General features: G+C 56.0%; 1 protein-coding gene across 1 annotated transcript; it reads right to left on the minus strand.

Annotated features, from left to right (window-relative positions):
• Positions 1-5,545: 5,545 nt before the first annotated feature.
• Positions 5,546-8,410, minus strand: Actg1 (actin gamma 1). The gene is made up of 6 exons (XM_050140515.1): positions 8,268-8,410; positions 7,795-7,923; positions 7,468-7,707; positions 6,740-7,178; positions 6,478-6,659; positions 5,546-6,383 (listed from the first exon to the last, which is right to left on the minus strand). The coding sequence occupies exons 2-6, from the start codon at positions 7,915-7,917 to the stop codon at positions 6,240-6,242; spliced, it is 1,128 nt and encodes a 375-aa protein (XP_049996472.1). The 5' UTR covers positions 7,918-7,923; positions 8,268-8,410; the 3' UTR covers positions 5,546-6,239.
• Positions 8,411-10,317: the final 1,907 nt, after the last annotated feature.

The raw sequence follows: 10,317 nt of genomic DNA on the forward strand, positions 1-10,317 counted from the left end.
ACGCACACACAGGACACACATGCACATACACATGCATAAACAGACACAGAGAGACACGCATGTACACACATGCACACGCAACACACAGACACACATGCACACACATTCACACAGACAAAGACAGCGCACTTTAGAAGAAACAGGATTTCAGGATGGAATTCAGACAGTTTCAGGAATCTACATGAAGAATGTGCTGAACAGCCTTTTGGAAGGTGGGGGGTTTGACCTCACTGAGAGAGGAAGTGACCTCAGAAGCTGAAAATTAGTGCAAAGTGTAAGAACAAAGGCAACGGAAACTGTAGAGAATTTGACTCTGGCCAGTAAAGTCATCCTCGTGGTGGCCACGCTGTGCCCACTGTACCTCCCTCAGAACCCCCAGGCAGAGCCAGAGAATGGACTGGAAAGCGGGAAGGGAGGACTTGCTTGAGTCTGCCCTCGGTGGGAACCGTTGTTTGGTAGATGCTGCAGGCCACACAGAGAAACACTGGTCTGTGTGCGAACACCCAAGGATGAGTACACACACGCTGCTCTACGCTAGATCTCCTGCGTCTGCCACCTACGAGGGCCCAGCCGCCAGCACACTCAAGACCTCTGGGACACTTGTCCGAACCATGGTGCCCATGAACCAGGAAATCCTAAAACTGCCTGTCCTTCCACACCCTGTAAGTCCCGGGATCCTCCGTACCTCTCTCCTCTATCGGCATAGATGGCTCTGACCTCTCTCTGGGTTGGTTCTGCTGCCTGAGTTCTGAGTGTTTCCTGGACTAGGTTTCTGGCTTCTGTAGAGCATTGTCAGGTATTTTCCTGAGAGGCCTGGAGACAACCCACCCTTCAGTTTGCACCACACCTTCCAGGGTGGCCACTTCTGGAGTCGTGAGATGCCAGAGGGCTGGGCATGGGCCGTGGGCCCAGTCACATCATGGCATCCAGGAGGGAAGCACCCAGTGCCCGCAACACAGTGGACGACCTCGAATGTTAGGAGCACTTGCTGCTCTTGTAGAGGACATAGGTTTGATTCCAAGCACCTACATGGTGACTTCTGTAAGTTCCCTCTTCTGGCCTCTGTGGATACCCGCACACATGGGGCATACATAAAAGAAAACACATACACATAATTTTAGGAATATATATTTATTGAATTTTGCACACGTGCATGCATGCATGTGTATGTGCATGTGTGCATACGTGTGGGGGTGTGCGTGCATGTGTGTGCGTGCATGTGTGTGCGTGCATGTGTATGTGCATGTGTGCATACGTGTGGGAGGCGTGTGTGCATGTGTGTGTGCGCATGTGTGTGCATATGTGTGTGTGTGTGTGTGTGTACCGGAGTGTTGTACACACACCACCTACTGTGCAGGGGCCTCGGAAGTCAGGAGAGCATCAGGCCCCTGGAACTGAGTTAGAGGTACTGCCATGTGGGAGCTGGGAAATGAACTCTGGAAGATCAAATGCTCTTCAACCCTGTGCCATCCCTCCAGCCCACATGACGTTTTCAAAATTTTAACAACAAAGAAAAGCGTGCAAGCAGCGCCCTAACTTAACTGTATACCTTTTTGTTATTGGGAAATAAATAAGATTTATTTATTATGGAGCTGGGCATGGTGGATAATACCTTGAATCTTTTGTTGGTGGTGGTGGTTTGTTTGTTTCTAGTTTTTTGAAACAGGGTTTTCCAGTAGCTCTAGAGCCAGTCAGTCCTGGAACTCTCTCTGTAGACCAGGCTGGCCTTGAACTCACAGAGATCCATCTACTTCTGCCTCAAGAGTGTTGAGACTAAAGGTGTGCACCACCATCTTCTGACTGTCTTTAATCTTTTTTAAAAAATTTATTTATGTGTATGAGTCGATGACTGTGAGCCACCATGTGGTTGGAACTGAACTCAGGTCCTCTGGAAGAGCAGCGAGCACTCTTATCCGCTGAGACCTCTCCAGTCTCTACTTTTTATTTTTTTTATTTTTCGAGACAGGGTTTCTCCGTAGCTTTTTGTTCCTGTCCTGGAACTAGCTCTTGTAGTCCAGGCCAGCCTCGAACTCACAGAGATCCGCCTGCCTCTGCCTTCCAAGTGCTGAGATTAAAGGCGTGCGCCACCACTGCCCGGCTCCAGTCTCTACTTTTAATCTGAGTTTGAGGCCACCTTGGTCTACATACAGAGTTCCAGGACAGCCAGGACTATGTCGAATAACCATGTCTCAAAAAAAAAAATATTTTTCATTTTATGGGTATGAGTGTGGGCCTGCATGTATGTGTGAACTCAGCATGTTCCATGTGCCCTCAGTAGGTGTCAGGTAACCTGGAACTGGGGTTACTGAAGACTGTGAGCAGTTATGCTGGTTCTGGGAACTGGACCCAGGTCCTCTGCAAGAGCAGCCCGTGCTCTTAACCACTGAGCCGTCTCTCCAACCCTGGTGTTTGGTTTGAGACAGGGTCTTGCTCTTCAGCCTTGAGCTCAAAGCAATTCTCTTGTCTTAGCTTCCACAGCACTGGTATTTATTATAGCCGTGAGCCGCCACACCCACCTTTTAGAAGTGTACTTAAAAATGGTTGAGAGAGCGAGCAAGCGAGGCCAAGAGCACAGAGGAGAGCTGGGCTGATGAGTCAGACCTGTAATTCTGGCTACTCAGGAGGCTAAGCAGAAATATTCCAAGTCAAGACCAGCGTAGGCTCACCTGTGAAACCCTTCCTCAAAATAAAAGTCAAAGAACACAGTCTATAGTTCAGCGGAGAGCCCTTTCCCTGCACGCTCAAGGTCATGGCGGGGAGAAAAGGAGCAAAAGGAAACATTTTGTTATGGGTATTTACCACAATTTTATTTATTTACTTAGGTTGTTTTTCAGGCAGGGATTCACTGTTTAGCTGTGGCTGTTCTGGAACTCGCTCTGTAGACCAGGCTGGCCTCAAACTCACAGAGATATCCGCCTGCCTCTGCCTCCCAAGTGCTGTATTAAGGGCATGCGCCACCACTGTCCAGCTTTTACCACAATTTTAAAAGCACTTACATAGTGGCTCCCAACCACCCGTAGCTCCAGCTCTGGGGCACCCGATGCCCCCTTCTGTCCTGCATTCCTGCAGTGTGCACAACCTCAAGCAAGCATACACACACACTCATAACAACGAATAATCTTAAAACCTTGGCTGCGGAAACAACTCAGCGGATAAAGTATCTACCGCACAAACCTGAAGACCTGAGTGTGAATTCCCAGAACCCACACACAGGTACACACACAGCCACGCACAAGCAGACACAGCCACACACAGCCACGCACAGCAATGTGTCTGTGAGGGCTCTGAAGGCAGAAACCGGAGAAGCCCGGAAGCATATGGCCAACAGCAAAGATCCCGTCAAACAAGGAGAAGACATAATAGCATGCCTGTGCACGGGCGCTCCTTCTCTCTCTCTGTCTCTCTCTCTGTCACACACACACACACACACACACACACACACACACACACACTACTGGGGATGCAGTTCAGTTGGGAGATACTTGTTTCACAAGCACAAAACCCTGAGATTCAAACCCCAGCCCCATATGAACTGGCTTGGGGGCAGTATCATGAGAGGCAAGCAGGAGGAGCAGGAGCCCAGGCACAGGGGCAACGAGATGGAAAACGCTCTGGCTATGCAGGATGCCAGCTACCCAGCTGGTGTGCCCAGAGCTTGCATGGCTTTGGGGTTAACCGGACTGGGGTGATGGGATCAGGTGGACCGTGCCTTCTGGCGGAGACACACCCAGCTGTAGTCTGGAAAGTCGATGGGCTTATTTTACACAGCTGAATCCCGGAGGCAAGTTTATTGTACGCGGCTGAAAGAGGAGGAGGGTTGGCTAATCTTGGTAGGAGGTCTCTGTAGGGGAACGGGCTAGGGTTTCAGTCACCTGGGAAGCGGGGTACTACCCAACCCCTGGGGCTGCCATTGGCACAGGCGACACTTACTTACCAGGCAGGAGACTTTGCTGTGCTACATCATAATAATAAGCGACCCACACTCTCATTGGTTCCCACCAGTTAGAACTTCTTGATTACTTTAAAAAATATTTATTGTTGCCGGGCAGTGGTGGCACATGCCTTTAATCCCAGCACACAGGAGGCAGAGGCAGGAGGATCTCTGAGTTTGAGGCCAGCCTGGTCTACAGGGCTAGTTCCAGAATAAAAAGAGCACACAAGATGCATTGATGATGGTTAAAGGTTAGAAGTCAGGGACACCCTGTCCTGTCTGGGCCCCTGCCCTCCACCTCTTTAAAAACTACATGACTGCCTCCTCTGAGCAGTAGACTGATCCTGTAAAATAAAACTAAGTGAAATAAAAAAAAAATGCCTCGATGTGGCCGGCTCCTGTCAAGGCTGGCTTTATGCCAGGTATGAGGGCAACATCAGGCCTGGATCTCTATGAACCCCAGAACACAGGCTTGCTTTGCCCCACACAGAGGATAGGGTGAGGATCAACACAAGGCCTTCTGCTAGTCTGGAGCCAGCAAGAAGACCTACACACCAGAAACCAGGAAGGGTTGGCTGTGGGCGGAGCAGGGGCCCCAGCAAGGCTAGTGTTCCAAGCCTAAAAAGGACAGGATGGATTGGAATTTCTGGATTTTGGAATGTAGAGTTCACGTCAAAGGTTCCAGTCCACCCAGCATTGCACTATCAATCAACCTATCAATCAATCACTTTATCTATCTATAATCTATTTTGGAATTTTAGACAGACTCTATGTAGCTCTAGCTGGCCTGGAGCTAGCTCACCTGCAGACCAGGTTGCCGGGCTCTGCCTCCTGAGAACAACCACACCCAGCCCTTTTTAGGTTTTTAAATTTTTTGTTGATGTGTTTATGTGCACCAGTTCTTGCAGGAGCCGAGGCCAGAAGAGGGCATTGGACTCTCTGGAACTAGAGTTACAGTTGTCAATCACCCAGGTCTTGCCCACCAACCTGCCTTCCATCCAGTTCACCCCATAGCTCTTTTTTCATACAGGGTCTCTGATAGTCCTGGCTGAACTCACTATGGACATAAAGATGACTTCTAAACTCCTGATCCTCTCTGATGTATGTGGTTCCAGGGAATTCAAGGTCTTGAATACACTCTTAACACACTTCATTATTGAAGTGTATCCCTACCAACTCCACATCAACCAGAACCAGTCTTTCAGGATCCACCAGCACTGCAGCAGCACCTGCCAGCACTTCATTCCTCTCGGCTGCGTTCGTTCCATTGCAGGCTTTAAAATCCTTGCTCCAGTTGGAAAGCTATCTGGGTTAGTTCACTCCTGCCTTTTGGCTGTCAGGGTGAATGAACATTTAGCAACTCTTAAATCTGGGGAGGACAGTGGGAGCCCTAGACACATTTTTCACCGAGGACCTGACAGCCATGGGCAAGGGCTGGTTGTCTGCTCTTCCCACAGCAACCCTAGTGAGCAGGCCTTCATTGACACCCAGTCCAAGTCTCACCCTTCCATCACTGAGCAGCCAGGCTGTTAATTTCCAACCGCATTTCCTCCACCACCCACAGCCCTCCACCCGCTACCCCACTGCCCTTTCCCCAACAGGAGGACAAGGATGGTTACTGCAGCACTTTTATTTTTCTTTACACAATGACATGTTGCTGGGGCCTAATGTTCTCACTGAACAGTAGAAAACCAAAATTTGTCATTTCTTAAATTGAGTACAAAAAACCTTACATAAATTAAAAGAATGAATACATTTACAGGTGTCAATGCAAACGTTCCCAACTCAAGGCAAGTAACAACCCACGCAGTCAGGAGGGAAAACACCAGAACTGGGTCCTAAGGCTCGGACTTTCCCACCCTGTTAGACCGGCAAGACGGAAGTGGTAACTGGTTCAGGAACCCTTGCCAGCCTCGAGAAATCCTGGAAGTCAGCAGTCAGTTAATACCCTGCACAGATCACTGCACGGTGCTCACACATCCACCAGGCTGGGGATTTCTCATCCACAGCATGCTCTCGCTCTCCCCAGCCACCTAGTGACCGAGCCACATGACTAAGGACTAAATCAAGATATGCACAGGGCATTAAACATATACCAAGGGAACAGTTAACTTGAATACAAGGTCAAAAATCAGCAACAAGTTCTACAATCCAGTGCTGATATTGGATACAAGCTTCAAGGACAAATTTCTTTTCAAAGGCTTATTCCAGTTTCATGAGGCTAGCATGAGGTGTGTACATTTGCCAGGGCAAATTGATACTTCAGAATCAGCTCATGCAGCAGATGCCTGGCACCTGCTCAGTCCATCTAGAAGCATTTGCGGTGGACGATGGAGGGGCCCGACTCGTCATACTCCTGCTTGCTGATCCACATCTGCTGGAAGGTGGACAGGGAGGCCAGGATGGAGCCGCCGATCCAGACGGAGTACTTGCGCTCAGGGGGAGCGATGATCTGCAGAAGAAACACAGTGGGTGAGGACCTGTCTCTGGGTTCCACCTCCACCCACAGGGGCTGGGCCAGCTCAGGGGGTGCAGCAGCTACTTACCTTGATCTTCATCGTGCTGGGCGCTAGGGCTGTGATCTCCTTCTGCATCCTGTCAGCAATGCCTGGGTACATGGTGGTACCACCGGACAACACCGTGTTGGCATACAGGTCCTTGCGGATGTCCACGTCGCACTTCATGATGGAGTTGAAGGTGGTCTCATGGATGCCACAGGACTCCATGCCTAGGGGACAGAGCTCGTTTAGCGACTAACTTCTGTGTGGTCCATGCCCTTAGCTCCTGCACCATGCTCGGGACACCTACCCAGGAAGGAAGGCTGGAAGAGAGCCTCTGGACACCGGAACCGCTCATTGCCGATGGTGATCACCTGCCCATCAGGCAGCTCATAGCTCTTCTCCAAGGAAGAGGATGATGCAGCAGTGGCCATTTCCTGCTCAAAATCCAGGGCAACGTAGCACAGCTTCTCCTTAATGTCACGCACGATTTCCCGCTCAGCCGTGGTGGTGAAGCTGTAGCCCCGCTCAGTCAGGATCTTCATGAGGTAGTCTGTCAGGTCCCGGCCAGCCAGGTCCAGACGCAAGATGGCGTGGGGAAGGGCGTAGCCCTCGTAGATGGGCACTGTGTGTGTGACCCCGTCACCAGAGTCCATGACAATGCCAGTGGTGCGCCCAGACGCATACAGGGACAACACCGCCTGAATGGCCACGTACATGGCTGGGGTGTTGAAGGTTTCAAACATTATCTAGAGGAACAAAGAACAGCTCAGTGAGTGGCAGTGGCAGAGACCCAAAGCTACCCACACCCACACTCTACATGCCGCATGCCACAAATGTGATGTGAAGGAAAAAAAAAAGGAACAGAACGCAGGCAGAAACGCAAACAGAAACCTGGAGGCCTCAGGGAGGAAATGCCAGGAGAGGAGGAACAGAACCCTGGAAACACCAAAGAAACACTTGAATGTCAGGAAATGAGGCAGAACAGAAAATGGCTCGTCAGACGCAAGGACAGCACAGGCCTGGGTCGAGGCGTACCTGCGTCATCTTCTCTCTGTTCGCTTTGGGGTTCAGGGGGGCCTCGGTGAGCAGCACCGGGTGCTCCTCGGGGGCCACACGCAGCTCGTTGTAGAAGGTGTGGTGCCAGATCTTCTCCATGTCGTCCCAGTTGGTGACGATGCCGTGCTCGATGGGGTACTTCAGGGTCAGGATGCCTCGCTTGCTCTGGGCCTCGTCGCCCACGTACGAGTCCTTCTGGCCCATGCCCACCATGACGCCCTGCGAGAAGAAAGGCGGTCACGCCTGCCCCACCCGCCTCGCACCCGGGGCCCAGGGCGGACTCCGGGGAGTCGCTTCGGCACTCACCTGGTGTCGGGGGCGCCCGACGATGGACGGGAACACGGCCCTGGGGGCGTCGTCGCCAGCAAAGCCAGCTTTGCACATGCCGGAGCCATTGTCAATGACGAGCGCGGCGATTTCTTCTTCCATGGCGATCTGCACGGAGACGCCACGGCGTCAGCGCAGCCCTCCCCGCGCTCCCAGACCCAGCCCGGGAGGGGCGCCGCTCCCTCCCCACCACCCACCCAGCTCCCGGGGCCGCGTAACCGTCGGCAACCGGCGGCCCCCCGGTTCGGCCGCGGCGCCGAGGGGCTGCGCACTGCGGCGGGCCCCGCCCTGCGCTCCAGCGGGAGCCGGAGCCGCGGATGCGGACCTCGGCCGGTCCACCGGCCGCCAGCGCCCTGCGCTCCGTGGAGGCGCGGGAGAGCATCCCGGGGGTCGAGCGGGCCACGGAGGGGCACTGGGCCCGGCTGCGAGCGCGAGGGGCGCGGGCCGCTTACCAGCTAATGCCGGAGAGACGGAGCAGCGGAAAGACACGCAGCGCAAACCGGCGGCGGAGTGTGAGACCGACCACGGCCTCCCCCGCCGCTATTTAAGCGGGAGCGGGCCGCGCGCACCGGCGGAGGCGCGCGCGGCCCCAGAACATGTCCATATATGGCGATCTTTCCAAAAGCCGGGCGCCTATTGGCCCGCCCGCCAGGGACACGTGGGGCCCGGGGCCCGCCCGCCCCTAGCCCGCGCCTCCGCCAACCGCCCCGCCCGCGCCGCCCCCGCGTGCTCGAGACCCGGGCGCGGGGCTGGCCTGCGGGGGTCGCGGCCGAGTGGCGTGCGGGCGATCGGCCCTGCCCTGCCCCGGTACTGCAGCAGGGAGGGCCCGGGCTGCGCCCCGAAACTGCCAGGCCCCAGGGGGCCGCGCCCCGAGCTGGGGTGAGTCCCGTGGCCCCCGCCCGTCTGTGAATTCTGCACCCCGCACACCCCCGGGCGCTTTCCCTACAGGCTCGGGGCAGATCTGGGCCTCGGCAGCTGCTGCCTGGCTGAGGAGGGGCCGTCAGGGTCCCCGGGGGTCCGGGGAGCGGCCATCGCTTCGCGATCACGTGGGAGTGGGGGTCCCTAGCTCTTGCATGCCGGCCACGTCCGCGTAGGCCCCTGCACCGGAGGAGGGTCGTCCCCTACGCAGGCCGGGACCGGTTATCACCGGACATCCCTGTCCACGGAGGGGGTGAGGGGGCCTGTGTCACGCTGGTCTCCCGAGGACGTGGCAGGGAAACTGAGGCAAGGGAGGACTTCTGACTTTCAGAATGGTTCAGCCCCGCCCCCCCCCCCCCGTCTCGGGCAAGCTGGGCGAGACGTCTCTGCAGCGATAATGAAGCCCGGGTCAAACTGGTTTGGGGCACACGTTGCCCGGCCTTAGTCCGCCCCAGACAGCCGCGCGCGTGGGGGTCGGGGCGGGCATCAGTGCCCTTCTGTCCAGGCCCTGGGAAACCTGTCACCCTTGGCGGGGTCGTGGACACACCTTCCAGTGCTCCGGCGAGAGCCGGAGGGAAAGCCCCGTAGTTTCCCGGGTTTATCTGTGAGCTTCTGCAATTGTTCAGTGTGGAACTAAACCGAGGGGCGCAGGGAAGTGACGGACCCCAAGGTCACAGGACAACCAGCTTGACCCTAGCGGCTGGGGGCGCTGCCCCACTCCCCACCAGCCCTCTCCCGGGCGCGCTCCGTGCGCCCTCAGTCCTGCAAGGTCAGCTCAGCCGTGGGAGACGTGAACACGAGTCTAAGAGAGCCAAGCAGCCCGGCCAGTTTACCTGCTGTGCACAAAACCCGTGCCAGCAGCCAGTCACCTTGTCGCCAGGCCGAGAAAGAAGGGCGCTAGGCCCGCGAGCAGCCTGGTTTTAGAGGTGGCCAAATGTGAGCATCACCAACGAAGAGGACGCATGGCTGCATGGTTGCAGAAACGCCTCCAAGACCTGGGTGGCACCATGAGCCAGCGGGGGCTTCCACTCGTAGGTGGGGGTGGGTGGCCCCAGGATGGGACAGCGCACCCCGAGAGACACAGGGAAAGTGGGAGGTTTCGGGAGCCGCTCTCAGCCGGTGACCATCTCTCGCTCACACGCCCCTGGTACCCAAGTGCTGCCAAGGGCGGGGCGCAGTTAACCCCGGCTCTCTAGAGCGCCTTTGTCTGTGCGCGCAGGAGGCGCTGCGACTCGGGAACGGCTTTGTAAGGCCGGGCGCCTTCTGACGCCGGCGGGGGCGCCTCGTCCCCCACCCCCGGCGGCGACGCGCGCGGCGGGGCCCAGGTGCGGCTCAGGTGTGCGGGTGGGGGCAGGGGCGGCGGGCGGCGCGCGGCCTTATTTGGCGATTTCGCCCCGCGCTCCGCCCGCCGCCTGGAGGCCCGCGGCCGCCCTGAGTCACGGGGGCGGACGTAACGGACGAGGCGCTCCTCGCCTTATTTAGTCAAGCAGGCTACCCATTGGCCCGCGGGACAAAGGGGCGGCGGTCCCGGCCGGTGCGCGCCGCAGACCCTCGGCTGCGTGTGCGCTAGGGCTCGGAGACGCG

Source organism: Alexandromys fortis, unplaced genomic scaffold (genome assembly GCF_014885135.2).
Source record: "Alexandromys fortis isolate MF-2015 unplaced genomic scaffold, M_Fortis_MF-2015_v1.1 scaffold_39, whole genome shotgun sequence".
Classification (NCBI taxonomy): domain Eukaryota; kingdom Metazoa; phylum Chordata; class Mammalia; order Rodentia; family Cricetidae; genus Alexandromys; species Alexandromys fortis.